This window comes from Haemaphysalis longicornis, unplaced genomic scaffold (assembly GCF_048455015.1).
Source record: "Haemaphysalis longicornis isolate Haplotype H1 unplaced genomic scaffold, Haemaphysalis longicornis Haplotype H1 scaffold_2, whole genome shotgun sequence".
Classification (NCBI taxonomy): Eukaryota; Metazoa; Arthropoda; class Arachnida; order Ixodida; family Ixodidae; genus Haemaphysalis; species Haemaphysalis longicornis.
Window position 1 is genome coordinate 118,262,209 of NW_027526295.1, and position 20,024 is coordinate 118,282,232.

At 47.9% G+C, this 20,024-nt stretch overlaps 1 protein-coding gene across 1 annotated transcript; it reads right to left on the reverse strand.

Annotated features, from left to right (window-relative positions):
- Positions 1 to 1,385: 1,385 nt before the first annotated feature.
- LOC144169148 (uncharacterized) lies at positions 1,386 to 19,735 on the reverse strand. The gene is made up of 3 exons (XM_077698180.1): positions 19,198 to 19,735; positions 9,993 to 10,442; positions 1,386 to 6,953 (listed from the first exon to the last, which is right to left on the reverse strand). Exons 1-3 carry the CDS (start codon positions 19,541 to 19,543, stop codon positions 6,658 to 6,660), a joined length of 1,092 nt encoding a protein of 363 aa, XP_077554306.1. The 5' UTR covers positions 19,544 to 19,735; the 3' UTR covers positions 1,386 to 6,657.
- Positions 19,736 to 20,024: the final 289 nt, after the last annotated feature.

Consider the following 20,024-nt stretch of genomic DNA (forward strand, 5'->3'; position numbering starts at 1 on the left):
CGAGCATGCCGCTGGTGCCTGCAAACCACCTGGCTTCGGACAGTTGTTGTTCAAGTCACTTGAAGCCTCGGTCGCTTCGAAGCTTAATTAAGAGTTCTGCCACCAGATGTCCTTTCAATCAAAGGTCCACGCGTGGCGCCACGGCGCCACCAACTCTATTTGACAGATTTTTGGGCTGCTGTGTCCACACCTAAATGTATATCTTACACCGTGGTCTAAAGGACCCCCAGTTGTGCTTTTTGTAGAAGCCGCTACTAGTGCTATTCTTGTTGTGGAAAAGGTCAATTACGGGGAACGCTGGAGTTTTTTTGGCCAACCTGCCTAAATAGGTATGCTTAGCTTGACAAACGTGCGCCGGGACGCTGGGCGGTCGCCGTAAAGCACGCACACGCGAGCGCTCGGCATTTGTTTTTTTCGACAGCCAGGTGGTCACCGCAATCTTGGCCAATCTCCCTAAGTTGGTATGCTGGCTTGACAAATGTGCACAGGGGATGCTGGGCGGCCGTTGCAAGGCCCGTGCTCATGGGAGCGCGCTCAGCAATTTCTTGGTATTTTAGATGCAAAGCATCTCATGCTCGGGGCTGTGTCACTCCCTCCCTCGTTGTCGTTGTCCACCGTCCGCACTCTACTGCGCATGTGCGTCTCTTCAGCCCAGTCAGCGTTTGGGCTGACGTCAGCGCAGTCCACTATAAAGAGAAGTAGTTAGGCGGCGCCCGGTTTCGATCCCACGAATCCCTGGCTGCAACAGGAGGTACGTGGTGCTCTACCCACTGCGCTACAAACCGAGACGGGAGCATGTGCTACGAACGCGCCTTCTGTCCTTCACCCATTCAAACCACGTCAAGAAGCTACTGATACAACGAAGGCACGCGAAGCTGAACGTCAACGGAAGCGACGAGCTGAAAACTAATGGGAACTTCAGTCGACCTCATGGCTGCTTTGCATACTACTCAGGGTTCCCCTACGGGAAGATGGTGTAATTTTTTTTAACTGCGGACAGCTTCGCTGTTCAAAAATGTGAATGGGAAGCGGCACATTCACACTTTTGTATAACACATTAGACAAAATGATCACGACTAATGACCGAGGACAATGACGAGCCATTTGAAGTCTCATAAACACACGTGCCTCCAGGTCCTGTCAAATCTGTCGTCATCAGCTGATGGAACAGTATCGCTGCGGCACCCTCCGATGTGCAAGGCATAGTTCACTGCATCCGCGCACACTGCCATCTTGTCATCGGTTGGCTCTCTTGCCACAAAGTTCGCTTTGCCGAATGGCGCACTTAATGACAAAGAAAGGCGCATAAGACACAAAATGTTGTGCTAACAGCTCCGCTGCAAACAGACACTTAGACAAGAACACAAGACAGAAAAGGTTCCTCATACTGGGGCAATTTATTGGTTAACAGTCTTCTCGCATATTTACAGCGTTTCAAAACCTACAAAACGTGCACTGTTTGCAACTCGCAGTGTACTCGTTTCAAAACATTTCCCAAGAGACACTCTGCCTCAAAGTAAAACACTCAAGCCTCCAACACGTGATTAGACAGTGCACGAACTTGAAAAGCTTACCCCCTCACATGATACACCATGTCACGCAAGAAAGAAAACTATATAAAACACACCCGTTTCAACTATTGTAATTTAACCCTTTCTGACGAGGGTCCAAGGGAATAGTGTGTGACTGTCAACATGAAAACTGAAATTTACAGCTTCATGAGTAAGCTGCACCAATGGGTACAAGACGATGGTTTGTCTAAAAAAGCCTTCGTAAATGAATCTGCTACGGCATAAATCAAACATAAAGAAGCTAAACTGTTTCCAACCGAGCACCATGCCTCATTACCACTGAAAGTGTGACATCACGAACATTTAGCTCGCTGCAAAAGTCAATTGTGTCTGTGCTTTTCCCAGAGCATTGCTTACTTTTCACCCTATGGACAATACCCTGCCACCAAATTTACTTAACCACGCTTCCAAGTGTAAAACACGTCGCAAATGGCCAGTTTTTTTTTTTTTTGCAAGCGATACTATTTGAAGCCCAATATATCGGATTATACATTCAACATTCGAAAGTTACCATCATTTGTACAACTGCACTCCTTGCCCTTAAAGCAAGATTTTCGGATACCGCAGTTGTTTTTTATTCAACCGACACGAATCTTAGCTTCCTAAATGCAGGTAAAGGAGCTATTTCTAGGTATAAAAAAAATTCCCACCAGTCAAAAAAATCCAGTAACAAACGAGATTTGCCCAGTTTTTACAAAACAAACCAAAGCAAAACAAAGAAAAATGGGGTGGGATGATGGTACTAGTATAGCCTGTTTTTGTTTTCCTGACCACACGCGTTACACGCCATGGCACTGTCGCTCTCTCTCTTCAAAACGTGCTTCAGGATGACTCCTAGTTACAGCAAACGGTACATGAGGCATCACAGCTGACACATGACCAAATCTGCAACTAAAGAACACTGGCTGTAGCTTATTTCCAGCACAGCCAGATTCAGTCAAACGAAAACGTAAATGCATTCACTCAAAACGGCGCGCAGGTCTAAAAACAACGGCACACTCAACAGTTCGCAATACTCCTACAATCGACGAGTTGGGTGAACAGAAGAGCATTGCCACACACAAATCGAACTAAAACAGCTACATGGAGTAACAAAAAAAAAATGGATACAACGCTCAGAGTTCTCGCTAAAACAAAGAAACAAACAAAACGCCCCCAAACTAAAAACTTGCTGTGAACAAAAAAAAAGACATAAAAACCACTAAACACTAGTTTTACACAGCATGCATCATTTCATGCTGCAACGAACACCCAAAAAGCGGGATATGTCACATTCAACAGAGCAGGAACGAATTTGTTCTAAATTGCCTGAGTAAATGCAAATCGGAGCTAAATAGCATTCTCCACAGATCAGTCTTGCTTATTCGAGCGCATGACATAACCCACGAGTGCTTCGTGAATAATTTGGCCACTCGGGATGCTACACTTGCCCTTAAAAAAAAAAAATAAATAAAATCTAAACGAGGATACTCGTTAAATGCAACAATCGCCTTCTGGTCTCGGACCAAGACTGTTTGTGCCAAGTGCCCACACACCACGGCAAGCATGGGTGAAAAAAAGAAACCATCAAGTGAACTGTACATGGGACAAACAATATCGGCGATGCCAAAAACGTACTGCTCTGAGCCAGGCAACAGTGTATGCTTAAAACAAGTACACTACAATCATGCGCCTCAAGTCACTGCAAAGAACGAGTGGACGTGGCCGACAGGAGTGCGAGAAAACCACGCAACGCACAAGACTTCTAGATCTCCGCCATAGAAAAACACGCTCGCAAAAAACGCAGCACTCACACACACGCATTCACCCCTCGATCCAAGCACGATACAGTAGGCTAAAAAATGCAAAAGCCCGTAGCTAAAAACTTATCGCATTTCAATGCAGTCTTATTTGTGCTGCAGAGTGCAGTTTACGCCAGAGTTGGAGATGGACAAAAAAAAAAAAAAACTTGTGACCAGTTTACCTCAAGGCACCAAGCACAAGTGACTGCTGCAACAGCCATTCTTGGATGCAGTGATGGAGACCATTACAAGTACAGGTTTACCCTCAGTGCTAGCTGGCATCATTAAGCCGGGTTCAAAAACCAGGCAGAGGCACGTTTTTCTTTTTTTTTTTCAAAAATATCCATGTGGTTCACATTTACTTTTTTAACATTTTCAGGGTGAAAGCAACAATATGACCAGTTGCCTCGCTGTCACTTGCTGTCACTCAACTATGTATGTACATAACAAGCGAACTTTGTCCACGCACATCGTAAAAAATATCGAGCTACCCAGTTGTATTATGTACATAAAATGTGCGCCTGTTGCCACTGCATTCAACATAAATGACAAGAACTCATCTCGAAAAATCAAACACACTCAGCAGGCCATATGGACATGAAAAGTAAAACGAAAGATTTGTTCGACGAAAAAAGAAAAACATTTTTTGCCCCAGAAAGGAAGTCCCCAGGGAGAGAGAGCGTTGGAAAGCCTAAGTAAGGTCGCCGCCTTGGGACAAATAAAGGGTAGGAGTCCGGACGCAGATGTGCAATCTGTCCTCTCGAAAGACAACTCTGAAGAGTGCCGGCACTGATAAGATGGCACTGCACCCACCACACGTCCCCCTAGCAGAGGCCTAGCAGATGAACGATGACGTCAGGATCGCAGCCCCCACAAGGAATGACAACTTTCCCCTCTAAAGCAGGGGTTGGCAACCAGCGGTCCCCGGGGCAGTATTATGCGGCCCCACGGCATTTCGTGTACGAAGGCCGACACGCCAGTTTTCACCTTAAATGGGGTTGAACGGGAGACAAGAACGGAGGATTGATCGCTTCCCGTTGGCATTGTCCCCCATCTTCACACTGAAGGCCCAACCACATGCACGCATAAAATCGACGTACGCCTGCAGCGACATACGCCGGCCAACGACGTCGGTGAGGGCGAGTAACCACATTTCACCGCAACGCGCGCGTAAACCAATGCGTCGTGCAGTGTGGCTCGACTACCACGGACTCAGCTTTGTGGCGACCAGGTCGACTGCATTTTAACTCAAATAAAACAAATAATGCCTATCCTCACAAAGGAACGTATATTTAATACAGAAACAACTAAAACAGTTCTTGGGACATTAAAAAACATTAAGGATTAGTACGCATACTTGGCAGGCACAAAACCCTCCACTACATTTTGCGTAAACTGCCTCGCTCCCACAGTTGGTCGTTGCTTCACGTGTTTTGTCCGTTTATTTGCTCTCCGTGTTTTAAAAATCACTGCATTTTATCGCATAACGAATAGTAAAGTTAGCTTATTTATCGATTTGCTGTCTTGTTATGCGACCTGAGACCACCAGATAACATCACCGCCGAGGTATACGTCAACTCCAAGTGCCCCGAAAGTTAGCGTCGATGTCTGGCGGGCTCCGACTTAGGTGTAACAAGCACGTAGCAATGCATTCGGCGTACACCGGAGTACGCCGGTTCCTTAAGCGCTTACACCAGTTTACGTCGTTGTGCGAGTACGTCGGTTCTACGCGTGCATGTGGTTGGGCCTTTAGGCAGGTTATTACTAATTATTGTCAAATATTATTGCCAATTTGGGAGGCGGCCTTCATCCTGCAGTGGGCACAACGAGGCTGACGATGACGACGATGATTGTCAATTAGCTTAATTTTTTTCTCTCTGCCTGCAAAGCCGCTTCGATTTGCCATCCGGCTATCCGCTACATTGACTTTATGCACCGCGGTCCTCCACCTGAAAAGGTTGCCAACCCCTGCTCTAAAGGACCAATCAGAATTTCTTCATACCACCGACGATGGTTTTCTATCCCCACGAGCTCCTTGACGCTCTTGTGTTCACACTTGTCAAGCCATCGTCACCGAACATTCCGGCAGCCCTTCACCACTGAAGCATTCGCTGAAAGCGACTAGCCTCACAGACACCAATATTTTCCGTGCTACTCAAGGACTAGGAGGAGACGGCGACCCGACCACTTTGCAACTTCCGCAAAAAGATGCAAGATTAGCGGCCATTCTTTCTTCTTCTTCCTCGAGGGGGTTCTGTTAAGACGACCCTTCTCACGAGCCGTGTTCTAATTAAGAAACACCGACCACCAAGGCTCGAGGTAAATGTTCACGCATTTGTGCACACACGTACGGGCCGAGTGAAGCACCATGTTTGGGCCGTTTGTGTTATCACTGCCGGAACGCAATGGGTGCAAACAAGTAAGAGCCGTGCTATTCGAAGTGAACCTTTCTGTTCCTGCTAACCACGGACGGTTGGAGCCACTCCCACTATGTTTTGATCCGTTGAAGCAGTCACCCTACGGAGCATACGTAGAGGGGGAAATTCATTTCAGAAAGCTCAAACGCAAAACGAAACCTACATTTTGTGCCAGCGGCTGCTGAGAGGTCAAATCGTGCGTCTACTAAAAAGTGAATGAAGCCTGAGGAACGTGATGCTCCAATTGCATAGCTACTGCAGAGCTGAGACGATGTGCCGTGCCGTGCACGTGGGGGGTGATTAGTACCACAGCTCTATTTAAATAAAAACAAAAAGAGATTAATGATGCGCAGAAATAAATAATGAACATGCAGCAATTTTTTTTCCCCTGCAACAACCAGTAAAATATGTCACGGTCAACTGGTTTCCACTTCTCAGCGCAGCCAACAGAGGTAATTCATGAAAACATGCCCACTTAGCAAAAAACCAACGGGACTTCAAACAAGACTAACCGGACTAAACTGACCAGGTTAACCAAATAAAACGACTCTCAATGCTCACTTGCCAACCTTTTAATGTCAGCCATGCTGCAGGGCCAACTCGAATATGGAGTTTCGAATGCGACTAACCAAATAAAAGAAATCAGGTTGATCAAATCAAACAACTCCAACATTCCCTTAGAACATCAATCGATCCCACAGACCCAGCGAAATGTGGAACTCCAAAAGAGGCTAACCGCACAAAACTGACCAGGTCAAACAAATAAAACACAGCTCTCAACTTGCGCTGGCCAACCCTTAGGATGCCAGTCGAACTGCGTGACCAAGTGGTAAATTTCAACAGAGAACCCCGACAAAAAGTACGCCCAACTCCCTCCCCCTCCCCCACCTAGTGGGCAGTCCTGGAGCGCAGTTCGTACACACGCTCCGCCACCTCATCGCTCCGCCGATTGAGAGCTCGCTGGATGCGCCGCGCCAGGCGCAGGTCTTCCTCCAGCTGGGCGTCACGCATGCTCTGATCGGCGTCCTCGTCTGCCTCCTCCCCGTCCCGGTTGTCCCCGGGCTCGCTCGTCTGAGCCTCTTGCTCCCGTGTCTGCAGCAGTGCGGTCTGCACACTGCGCGAGCACAGCCGGGCGACAAGTGCTCCCCGGACCGGCGTCAGCTGCATGCCCTCCAGGGTGGGGTCTGCAGCAGTGAAGATGTGGACGGGGAGAAAAGAGAACGGGTTACCACACTCCCAAGGAAGAGGGAACAAGCAGAACACGAAAGAAAGGGACGGGACCTGTCCGTATCGGATACGGACCTGTCCATATCTGATACGGACAGGATGGCGATACGGAAACGAAAAGGGAAAGAAAGGACTGTACTATACAGTCAAACCCCGCAACTAAGAAATTCCCACGGCAACAAAATGTTTTAAGATCCCCGGTGAATTCCTATAGAAGCCCATGTATTTCTTATCTCTTGGCAATGAACTGTTTTTGGACAGCGATCCTGCATTAACCATATTCACTTCAAGTCCAGTCGACACGTTGCCTACCCATTTGGGGCTAACAGTATCCAAAAGGTGCTCAAATGCATTTTGTGGTAGACTCAAATTGCGCAAACTCTGTAGCATGTTTGCTCTCAATAAGATGCCACTGCCAGCTGTTTTCATCGCTACTGCCCAAGTGGAGGAAGGGAGGAAAGCACCGATGAGGTTGAAAGTTTGGAACCGCGTGCAGCTCTCTCCCTCTCTCTACCGTTTTGACAAACAAGGCTGCAACTCTTCAATGGCGCACGTGCGCAAAACAAAACAGTGCCGGCCATTGACAAAGCGGTGCTCTCTTGGTTTTAATAGCAGCACTGGAACAACAAGGGGCCACTGTGTGGCAAAGTTAGCCAACAGAAGAAGCTGTACTTCGCTTCCATGCTCAGTGCTGAGGGCCAAGAAGAAAAAGAAAACGTGCAGACAAGGCAAACCCATGGGATGTTTTGGGATGTCCGACTCGATTCGGCCATTCTTAGGCAGCACGACAATGACCGGCAATGAACCACTATTTGCAGTGCGAGAGCCGAGCTGTGAAGTTGCTGCAACATAAGGCTCGCAAAATAATATAGCCAAGTTTCTGAAATAAACGTTAGGTTTGTGAGCAATTTCCGCCTTATATGTTCATTTCCGTGGCAACAAAGTTCTCGCAAAAGCAAATTTTCTGGCTTTCCCCGGCGGATTTGCTATTGCGGAGTTCAACTGTATAATTAAACAGGAAAATGGGGGAAAAAATCAGGGTAAAAAAAAAATAACCGAAAGTGAAAATCGTAGTACAAAAGGCAACAGCCACCACAAAGAATAAATAAAAAAGGCCTTAAAACTAAGCAGTTAAACCAATAAAACTGGCAAACGAACAACACTGCATGTTAAATAAAACAGCTACAAGCAAAGAGCCCCCATATGAAGGTTGCATGTTTATTTCCCAGGAAACTTGCTTCACCCAGGGGAGGGGGTTGCTTAAAAAACATTTGGCCAAAAATATGAAAGAGGCATCGCTCACGCTTGTCTTACCGCACAAACCTGAGCTGGCGAGTGATGCGAAGTTAGTTAAGTAGAGTTAAGTAGAATTTTGCTACAATAGGGGATATATAAACTTTTGGCTGATGCAATGTAAAAATTCCTAAGCTGAAGTACAAAGTATACAATGAGCTAAATTTTAGGCAATATGAATGCGTTCCCACACTGCGATGAATGATACGAGTAGGTGAAACGGACAGGATAGACAAGTCGAACGGAGAATGAGCTGCGTGGGACAGTTTCTGCTGAAAGAGAATATGATTTGAAGCATAATTTCGAGCTTTTGAACTAGGTAATTTTTTTTTATCGCTCAAGCCAACATGTAAATGCTGCTTTGCTTGCAAGACCCACAGTACAAGTGCTGCACACAAAGACAAGCCCCACTGTAGAAATGTGCTGCAGGAGGATATGTTGTAGGGCAAGTTTATAACTCTGTTAAACGAGACATGGAAGTGTGAAAGGTAGACAAACTAAAACTTGCAAAACACACTTGTCCTGTGTCTTCTGTAAGCTTACATCTGCCTTTTGATTTTGTGCTGCCACATCTCGTTTAACCAAGTATGAACTTGGCCAGCGACCTATTCTCCCGCAACACCTCCAAAAGAGCTTCTATCCGGGCTAGTTGGCCAGTTGCTCCCATGATTTGATGCACAACAAGAAACAGACGGCAAACACAAAGTACTGGCTGTCTTGCCTACTCTGTGTTCAGCATTCCACCTTTTCTGTTGCGCATCAAGCCATGGCAGCAACTCCCCAACTAACCCAGCCGGAAGCTCTTTTAGAGGCGTTGCGGGAGAATAGGTTGCTGGCCAAGCTCGTACTCAGTTAAACGAGATGTGGCAGTACGAAAAGTAGATGAAGACTCACAATACACACTGTCATGGAACAGCCAACTCGTAAAGATTGCGCCGCCAGAGAATGCAGCCACAAGAAGCCCGATCGAACTATTTTAACGGCGAAGGATCGCAAATGTACAATGACAATAGTGGTGCGTTATGTGCCAGGAGTCGCATCTTCTTTGTTACAATTTCCAACTCACACAGGACACGTGTGTCTTGTGTGTCTCGTCTACCTTTCGCGCTGCTATGTCACGTTTAATTGAGTCCCGACTTGCCCATCAACGTATTCTTCCGCTGAAAATTTCTCGTACCATCGTGATGCATTGAAATACAAACAACGAAGCGCGTGGCTTTCAGTGCATGCTGTGCTCTCCTGGCAACGGGCTGCGTATGCGCAGTGCGAAGAGGTTACGATAGTTAGTGACCAACCTTAATATCAAAATATTATCATCTCTCCATCGTCTGTTCCACGCTCAGCACGAAATAAAAAAATAAAGGAATACAGCTGCGTGCACCGTTTTCGCTCAGCACAGCGACGAAGTTAGATAATGCTCGCGTGAGCAAGTGCCGAACGTGGTGGGAAGACGAACCAAAGGGCTCAAATGCCGAACGATGGTCTTTCCACACCAAGGTTGGACTTGGACTCTTGGTAACTTGTTTGTACTGTGCATACGCAGCCCGTTACCAGGATGTGTGGCATGTACTGAAAGCCACACTCTCCGTTGTTTGTATTTCAACGTGTCATGATAGTACATTGGGACTGTCTTCCTCCAGCAGCTCTAAACACGTGGCGCAACGCAACGCACACTTCTTCGGGGTCCAATAGGAGCCACTCACCAGTTCTGCTGCGGAGGTCATGTCCTCCCCTCTCCTCCACCTCCTCCCCCTCAGGTGGGGTCGGCGGCGCGGGCAGTGCCAGCATCCTCGGGGGCGGCATCGGCCGCTCCTCGGGGGGCAGGAAGGAGGAGGCGCTGTCGTTGTCGTCGTCCTCCGGCGGGGTGAGCAGGGCGCCCACGAGGGGCGCGGCGGCCAGCACGGCGGGGGTGTCCCCGAACACCCCCCAGAGGCAGGCCAGGCGCTGGTCGCGGCGCTCCTGCCGCCGCTTCTCCTGCAGCAGCCGCTCTTCCTCGGAGGCCAGCCGCTGGGCCAGGGCCTCCCCCGCCTGGGCTTCTCGCTCCCGCTCCTCCTTCCACTCGGCCTCCGCCCGCCGACGCTGCTCCTCCCACTCCTGCCGGATCTCCCCCGGCGCAGACAGCAGCCGCGGACCCACACTCAGCTGAGGGGTGCCTGGGTGGGGCCAAGGAGAAGAAGAAAGTTACTCAGACTACTGGGATGCCACCTGGCCTGCGGGAAAGTGGGGAAGGGAGGAAAGGTACGTTAATCTAACTATGGCGGCCTCGCAAGTGGCGTTTACCGAAGGCCAGATGCACAGTCGTGCTATAAGAGGCAGCTCTGACCAGCTCCGACTTTGGGATTCAGAAGGACTTAATTCTTCGAGCCCGGAGAGGAGCAGAAGAGTCTGGGGCCCTGGAAGGAGGGCACCACCCCTGGGACAATCGCGACACCTTCTTTTTCTCTTTTTCCCTCCTAATAAACCTTTCTCTCCTGCTCCTGCTCCTCGCAAGCGGACTGCCATAATGACAACAAAGTCTCTTTCTAGTTTCCCATCGAGGTCGTCCATTCCTCTAAGGCAGTCACAAGGGTGAAGACATCTCAGATGACTGCATCCTCACGTCACCTGCTACTAATGCAAAGACACCGCCGGCAATGCGCAGACGAGTGCTGTCTCCAGGGCTACCATTCCCCTTTAAGGTAGGGGCAGACAACAAAGGGCTCAACACCACACCACAGGGGAGCACTGTTCTTTAAAAAGAGACTACACACTGATTAACTTCTTGTTTTACCTCGACGGCAAACGATGCTTTGCTTGTTTTGAAAATACACAATTAAAACTGTCACTTCTCTCTCACGTTTTCCTTTCATTTTTACCTCACACAGAAGAACACAACGCACATCAGGAAGACGGGCCATCCACAAAGTTATTTAAGGCGTTTTCAGAAAGGGAGCTGCTGCCACGTAGGAGAAGCAGTAGAGACTACCCGTGGAATTTCCCAGCACTGCAGCTGACAGCCGGTCCCTTACCTACCCTGTGGCAGCAGTAATCATGCAGTTTTGTCATTCGTTTGTTGTATATAAACAAACAACAGGGGAAAGTGGCAACAATAGCTGATGCATATACTCGCATACGTCTTCTGAAGGTACTTACGCCTATGCAATACACTGAATCAAAATTAAAACAAATCTTATCAGCAGTTGCAGTAAAAGAACCTGCTAAATAGTGTTCAAAAGGTAAGGTCCGTCGCTTTCTGAAACAAATATGCTCAGCAAAAGCTAGCACATGCATTTATTTTACATTTGCATGTCTCTGCTGCCTCGGTGTTTGTTTCAAAAAGACGCTTGAGCAAGCTTCACCAATGTCCTGCTCCACCAAACAAGTTTCATGATATCGCAAACCGTACTGTGCAGAACTATATGGAGGGGCGATACCTGTTCGCCTTCTTTTGGTATTTTCTGCGTTTGCATGTATTTGCATGTATTTTTAAAGAGTGGTACCTCATCATTCCCTCCCTCCATCTTGGTGACGGAAACAAGACTCCTACAAACGGCGACTTAACCATTAATATATTGACATTTTGCGACAAATCATACGGAAGTTGCACTTCCTTGCCGCAAATAATGCCAGCTTGGTGCTAAAACCAACTTGCAAAAACAGCACCTCTGTAGTTGCACGTTTGCTTTAAGGGTAAATGGCAGGTTAAACACATGCACACATGCATGAATGCAGATGCAAAGCTGAGGTGGCTGTGTCCCTTAAGCAGCATCAGCCTCATTTAACAACCGCAACTACTAACCATCACACAAAAATCATAGCAGCCAATTGGGGCTGCTCTCATGCACCAGAGCCACGACTAGGCCACGACTGGCTAGGCAAGTTCTAAGAAGGCGGTGCTTCAATTTTGTCAAAGTTTAAGAAAAATAAATAAATTTGGGGGGTTTACAACACCGAAGCTACACCCTGGCTATGAGGCATAGCATAGTGGAGGGCTCCGGATTATTTTCATTTCTTGCCTCTCTCTGAAAAGGGCCGCCGTGGCAGGCAATCAAACCCACGTACTCGGGCTCAGCAGCTTAACGCCTTAGCCATTGAGCTCCCGCGGCAAGTGAGTTCGACGAACAGTGCCTGGAATGCCTGCTGAAGGATCTATGGAACGCCAGGGAGTCAGAATGCAAAAGCGTTAAATGCCCCATACATGAAAAATCCCGTGTATGGCGTGACAGAGTGATGGTTCTGGAAACGGACGTTGGCGCAAAGAGAATAAAAGAAAAGAAACCTGAGTGCATTTGGGACTCGGATTTGAACCCTCGGCCTAAGCCATGCAAGTCAAACACGCACGCGTCCTCTACGCCACTGCCAATCCTTGGGTGCAGTAACTGAAGGTAGACCTAGCAGATGCGCTGCAGCTTTCGACACAATTGATTTGATAGTAGGTTTTAAAGCGCCGATGCTACACAGGAGATAAGGCGTGCCTAGTGGAGGGCTCCAGATCAATTTTTGACCGCCTGGGGATCTTTAAAGTTCACCGAAATCTCATACACAGGGGCGTTTTTGCTTTTCGCCTCCATCAGAAAAGCGGCTGCCGCGGCCGGGAATCAAACCTGTGTCCTCATGCTCAGCAGCACAACGTGGCCTTCGGCTTGGAAACGTCAGTCAGAGATGTGCACTGAGGCCCACGAGAGTTAATTTGAGAATGCCAACTGCAGAGCGATTTAACACTAATAGCGTATATGCAGGGCTACAACGGGCAAATGGTCAGGCCTTTCAGTCGTTGCAACAGAGAGGAGGAGGAGACAACGATGGTAAAAAGAGGACGCAATCGCACCACTGGACCTGTTCTCGAGTTTTCTTGACAGCCATCTCTACTAGTGCACCACACGGGCCCGGGCTGACCCGAAAGCCAGAAAGCAGCCCGGCCCACGGGCTGGGCGCAGGCTGGGAAGCATGTATTTGCTTAGGCCTGGGCCGGACTTGGGCTTGAACAAAAAAATTTTCTGGCCGTGTTGGCCCGAACCGACCCGAGCAGTGCCTGAGGCCCGGCAGTCACGTGCCGCAAATTTTAAATTGTTGATAACGAAAAGTTGGCTCAATGATCTTTTAGGTTAAATGAAAACAAAAAAGAAAAGTGCAGACACTACAGCCCCATTAAAAAAAGAACAAGAAAACATATTGCACTAAGAGAGTCTTCAAGTCAATAAAAGGAAACATATGGGCTCCATCAGCATAGTGGGAGAAAGCGGGTCAGAATGGGGCCTCCCCGGTCGCAGAGCACAACATGATTGTCTTTAAGGGCAGAGCACTTTAGGGGCTCGCCTTGTTGCCGTAGCTCGCTCGCTACACCCAAGTAGACCCACACGGCATTCCGTTGTAGCAGCTGTCATCGCGGCGTAACCCAGAGGCTTCAAAAGCCAAGATGTTTATATAGTCATAAGCGTTCGAAACTCGTGAGGCACTGGTGCTTGTCATACAACTCCCTGTTGTTTAGCGCAAAAAGACCTGCAGGTACATTTGAGGCAAAATATACATAAATACCCGGCAGTGCACACGTTCATTAGTTCGAAATGCTTGTTGGGCTGTTTTTTTTTTTTGCGATAGTAAGCGAGAAAAAGTGGCAGTGCAACACCGGCATGCGCGGGAGGAAAAGCAAGCACAAGACGAACAGAACTCCCGCTGGCGCAGTTTCCGGCAGGGGGCACGCGAGCACCGCGAAGGCGGGAAATTTGAATTGCATTGGGCGGTAGCAGTGCGTGGATAACGGCGGTACAGCCCATTATGGCGAATCAGTGCTCTGCACTTCCGACAGCTTTCACATTGAGTCGAACGGCTTCAATTTTTTCCCCCTGCTTTTCAAACTTGAAGGAATAAACGCAAACTGGAATTTGCACTTCGTGCCGGCCATGCCACCAAAGATAAGCTAACATACCCTTGGGTTTTTCTTACAACTTTTGTACATTTTCCTTTTTGCCAATAAACTGTTTGAGTAGACAATTTTGTGAGCACGGGGAGAACTTGGCACTACTTCAATAGGTGCTGGGGACAAACCAGAACGAATTAAATTGAGGAAAGTACAAGCTAAACTAGCTCTCACAGAGTGCGATAGAGTCATAAACATGTAAGAAGGAGCGTCCTTTGTGAAACGAATGAACGAAATAACGAAAGGTGCGATATCTGTTCCAAGAAATGCGTAACTAAACAGATTACAGTCAAACCCGATTATAACGAACCCGGATAGAGCGAATTATGCTACATATCGAACAAAGAAATATCAGTTACGAAAATACACGTGAAACATATTCCTTATAACGAATTTCACATCTCATATATCTAACTCGGCACGCCTCGAATTGCCGCCAAAATGCATGGTCTCGGAACGGCGATTGAGATGTTGATTGGCTGCGATGGAGATGTTGAGCCTCCCATGGAGCGACGTGACTCCCGTCACTTTCTGGAACTGTTTCCCACGCGCCTGACTCACGAATAAACCCTCCCAGTCAGCAAGTCCGGACCAAGATGGAAGCATCGATGAAATGTGAGAAGAGCTCGCCAACATTCCCGACGTTGTGCTGGCTGCAAGGAGTGCCCTTCGAGGATTGCCTGAGTGTCGACAACGACATTGCCTTCACTGTGAGCCCCTCGGACGCCGACACCGTCACCGATGTAAAATGGCTGCTGGAGGCACCGAAGAGGTGGAGGATGTCGCGAGGGAAATCCGTCCAATGCTTAATTTATTTATTTATTTATTTTAGTACCTCAAAGACCTGGACAACAGGCACTATGAAGTGCTTTTGGCAGTCAACGTGCTTTACCAATATTGCTTCGATATTGAAGGACAGGGAATGCAACTAATGCAAATTATTTCTTATGTAGAGAATGCTGTGCTAGTTGTCGCCTCCAAAACGAAAGTGGAAACAGAATGACCGCTTTTCGGAAAGTAGGTATAGTTATAGCGGAAAATAGCTTCATTGCTTGCAATAAATAGGTAGTTTTGTGTACAGTAATGACATACTTTATTGTGTTCGTTTCTGCATGCGGGGATGGCAGGAGGAGGGGGGTGGGGGTGAGGGGTCCCGTGCATGGCGAACTCAAATCTCATTATAGGCGGGTGCGGCTATTTCGAACTATTGGATATATCAAACTAATCGTGGCGCATATTGCAGTTCTCTATAACCGGGTTTACCTGCATCCACTCTTCTCAACATTCTTTAGATGATCCTCGGTGTGCCTTGAGTTCCAAGGCTGTCTCAAAAAAATTGCATATTTCACCGATGTTCTCGAGAACACATTTTCGAACTCAGGATATTTAGGTTGTACAAAGATTGGCCCATGTTTAAAAGAAATTTAAATTCAATATGCTTGCTCTACGCTCTATTTTAGGTTAAAGAGACCACATTTTTTTCTGGCTCATTTTTAAAGTCCGATTCTAAACATGAGCCCGAAAAACAGTCTGGTGGGCTCAGGCTTATTTTATTAAATTCTGTCTAGCTCGGGCTGGGCTCAGGCTCATATTATAAAAATTTGTTGGGCTCAGGCTTTTATCTCAACGTTTTGTCGGGCTCGTGCCGGTCTCAGGCACAGTCTCTACCAGGCCGGCCCCAGAAATCGTGGTCCATGCAGTGCTCTAATCTCTACTGTGATGGGTTCTGAAGCATCTACCCCAACGCCAGCTGTCGGATGTGGCCTCCCATGGAAGCACACCTCAGAAGAGGATGCCAGGAAACAAAAACACCACACGGAGAACAAAGAGACAGCGCCCGTTGCATGAAAATTACCACCAGCGGACACACTGCAACTGTTACATCGCAAAGATTACATGCCAGACACACATCCCTCTGGATTTCCCGGCCGCGGCAGCCGCTTTTCTGATGGAGGCGAAAAGCGAAAACGCCCGTGTGTACGAGATTTCGGCGCACGATAAAGATCCCCAGGTGGTCAAAATTAATCCGGAGCCCTCAACTACAGCTCGCCTCATCGCCTGCGTTGCTTTGGCGCATTAAACTCCACAATCAATCAATCACATCCCTCTGAAGCTAAAGACACTGTCACAACTTTAAAGAAGACTTACTTGTACTGAAACCTTATTCAAAAATTAAAGCCATTGCACTCAATGTGAAAGCTGTCAGAAGAGCGGAGCAGTGATTCATCAACATGGGCTGTAGCACCGTTATCCGCTCACTGCTACCCCGCAATGCAATTCAAATTTCCCGCCTTCGCAGTGCTCGCGCACCCCCTGCCTGAAACTGCGCCAGCAGGAGTTCTGTTCTTTCTGTGCTTGCTTATCCTCCCGCACATGCCAGCGTTGCGCTGCCACTTTTTTTTGCTTGCTGTAGTAAAAAACAACCCAACGAGCGTTCCCAACTAAATGAACGTATATTTTGCCTCAAATGTACCTCCGGTTTTCTTTGCGCTAAAGAACGAGGAGATGTATGACAAGCGCCAGTGGTTCACGAGTTTCGATTGTTTATGACTATATAAACCGCTCGGATTTTGAAGCCTCTGTGTTACGCCGTGACAACAGCCGCTGCGCCGGAACGCCGGCTCTACTTGGGTCCACCGAGCGAGCTACGACGGCAAGGTGAACCCCTAAAGTGCTCTGCACTTAAAATATCGCTTCCACCACTTGGAAATGTGACCTCGTGCAAAGTAGCGCAACTCTTTAGTTGCTACATCACCATGGCACGTGAGCAAAGCAACCTTGGCCCCGTTATTAAGCAGCCCCATCAGTAAGTGAATAAATACCTCAGTTCTCCTATTTTTAACAAACAATACTTTCCTTTTTTTCAGTGCTACAACTTTCCACAACCAGACTCCGAAACAATCCCTACAAGCATGCAGGTATACAGCCTTCTCACTCGAAGTGAGAAATATGCCATGGCAATCTGTTCTGGTTGCACAAAAATGAGACTGGAAACAGGAAAATTTTTCACTCTGCTTCCAGCATTCTAATTTTTTGTGGCCATTGATTTTCATGGCAGCCAGGATTTTCACCCTCGGGAATCGCCGTGGCAGTTTTCGCAAAAGCTCAACAATCTTACTTCAGCCAAGCCAAAAGAACCTGACCTTGTTTCTAACTTGCATGGTGGGTCACTCTCCACCCCTCGACTTAACCTACCCTACTAAAACTAACCCAATACAAGTGTTGTACGTTTATAGTTTCGAACTGAAGGGGGGAAAAGGGCTGAGGCTATAACGTAGCTTCATTAACACTTGCACAAATACAATAGCAGAATTTAATACGCAAAAAACGAAAAATCAGGCACCCCTCCGTCTAACGACGATAGTTGAGTGCCAAGCTTTCTCGCGACGGGTCGTCGTCGTATCAACACGGTGGGGTGCAGGATTTTTCTGTTAGAATTTTGCACGTCCATGCACCCCTCTCCAAATCCAAACCACTTCGACTATGTCGAAATTGAGCAGTCGTGTAGACGCCAGCTTCATAACGCGAGGGACGCAGATTCTATTTCGGCCACAGGAAGCGTTCTTTTTCTTTCTCTTCACCCGTTTCTGCGTTACAGACGCCATCAGTGAAAACATCACAGCTTCGCTTTAAAAATGAACCTATTCCTCCTCCTCATGCAATCAATAACCAAGCCCAAAGGAACTCAAACATTTTCACACCAAATTTACCTGCAGGATGGTTCAATGAACTTGCTTAGTCAATCAGGGGCGACTACACAATACGTTTTTATTTCCCCTTGTAGTTTAACACTCGCGCCGAATTTTAAAGGGGCCTTGAAGACAAAATGCATGGTTTTATTTGAATGATTTCGACTTTGGTAACCCACTCAGCTCTCAATTTCAGCCACAAAAGACATTTTTCCAAACCACAAGAACGAGACCAATATTGTAAAACTTTAAAATTTCGCACGTCACAATCATTATTTGTCATGGCTTTGGTCGGGGGCCGCTGATAAGACCCCGTGACGTCATGGTGACCTCACCAGGTGAAGTCACCACTGCTTTACCAGTTTTCCCAAGTGTAGTTGTTAGAAGTTTGCGATAAAATCGGCATAATTGTAATCGAGAGACAGCGGTCATTTCAATGAACCAAACTTGCATTTCGCTGACCTCTATAACTTTTGAAACTGAATATCCCCACAGGCTGTACAAAACGTTTTCGCATAAAGCAAGTTTGAAACCTACACGAGGGTCACTAAAAAGTTTTTATAACTTGCGTTTTTTTAACTTCAAAAGTTTTTATAATCGAATTAAGAAACACTAGAATCAAGTACCGGGGTTCATTGGCTTGACGTGACTGACCATTTAGAACAAGTTTTCGCAACGACAATAACAACAACAAAAAAAACATCGTTCAACCGCGCCACTTAAATGGGCGGCAGGCACGAAAAGGATAATTAGCGGCCGGAATACAGGCACCATCTGCCCGTCTCCGAACGGCCCGCAAAAGCACGGAAAACGGCTTTTATATCCACAGCAACACGAGCAGGTGGCCTGGCCCGTTGCCAGCGATGCTCAGCACGTTACGACTTGCCCCTAAATGAATATCAATTTTCGCCAAAGATCGGCTGCAGCCGTATATCGTGTCACCGAGCGCGCAGTTTAAATTGCACGCGGTTTTAAATTTGCTCGGGGCGCGGCACTAAAACGTGACGCAACACCAGGTACAGGTACGGCAGACACGTCTGGGCATTTCACACATGTCTGGGACTGCGGCGCCCGAAAACGCGCCCGGGGCATTGTTCCCGAGCGCCGCAACACCACGTGTCTCGCAGCTGCGAGGCATCAAGTCACCGTAAAAACTTCGTGAAGCGTAGCGAAACAGATTAAGCTCAAACTGCTCCGTCACAATCAGGCGACCAAGTGCGTTGCACGGAAAGCTACTTCTTGCAAGACAGCTTTTAAGTGGGATTCCCGCCAGAGTTTGTATTTTTCTGGCCAAATAAAATGAATTTCATCGAGACACCCTACCTGCCCGACTTTCTTCGCCGCTCAGCCGCCGTTGTACTTGACCCGGGAAAAGGCGCTTGATAAGCTCCCACCGTTTTCGGTTGATCAGGGTACCCTCGCGGGCAGCCCGACGGGCCCAAGAGGCGATGCGGGTGCGGCACATGGGACACTCCTTGTTGGCGATGAGCACGGTGCTCGAGAAGCACGCGTAGCACACCTCGTGCGAGCACGGCATCGTCACGGGCTCCACCACAAGGCTCAAACACACGGGGCACGTAACGTCCGACACCGACAACGAATCGTCGCTGCTGCTGCTGCTGCCACTGTTGTCCGGCGACGACAGCCGCCGCTTGCGTCGCGTCGGCATCGTGGCCGCTCGTTGCGGCAGAAGCAGTCTGCACGCGCGCTAAGGTTCAAAACTTGCGCATCGGGGAAGTCGCAACGACTTTCGGGTTTCGACGCATAACTACGAACGGGATGGCGCCGACATTTCTGTGTTTCCGTTACTGCAGCGCGCGTTTTTCCGTTCCCGTGCCGTGGCGCACTAGTCGGCGCAGGCGGCGTGATTTTTCAGTCTTCTCTGGGCTCAAGAACATGATAGTAACCTCAGCCCAAAGTCAAACAAGCCTGTTTGAGGCTTTAATATTTCTAGCAGCAGCTAATTTACCGAAATAAATGCATTAAAGGCTTCTCATTTCGGTAGCCTCCTGAACGACTACACTGACCGACACTGATAACACGCATCAGCAAGAACGACTTGAAAGGTCAAGGCATAAACGTAACGTAAGCAGAGGATGTAGAGGCAGTAAAAAAACAAAAAATTCATATTCTAGATACATTTACGCTTA

Bases quoted from the DNA above. Each gene is read 5' to 3' on its own strand.
- LOC144169148 (XM_077698180.1), bottom strand. From the start codon at position 19,543: ATGCCGACGCGACGCAAGCGGCGGCTGTCGTCGCCGGACAACAGTGGC. The intron at 10,443-19,197 runs GTAGGGTGTCTC...GGCCCCACCCAG, and splicing joins CGGCGAAGAAAGTCGGGCAG to GCACCCCTCAGCTGAGTGTG. The intron at 6,954-9,992 runs GTGAGTGGCTCC...TCACTGCTGCAG, and splicing joins TGACCTCCGCAGCAGAACTG to ACCCCACCCTGGAGGGCATG.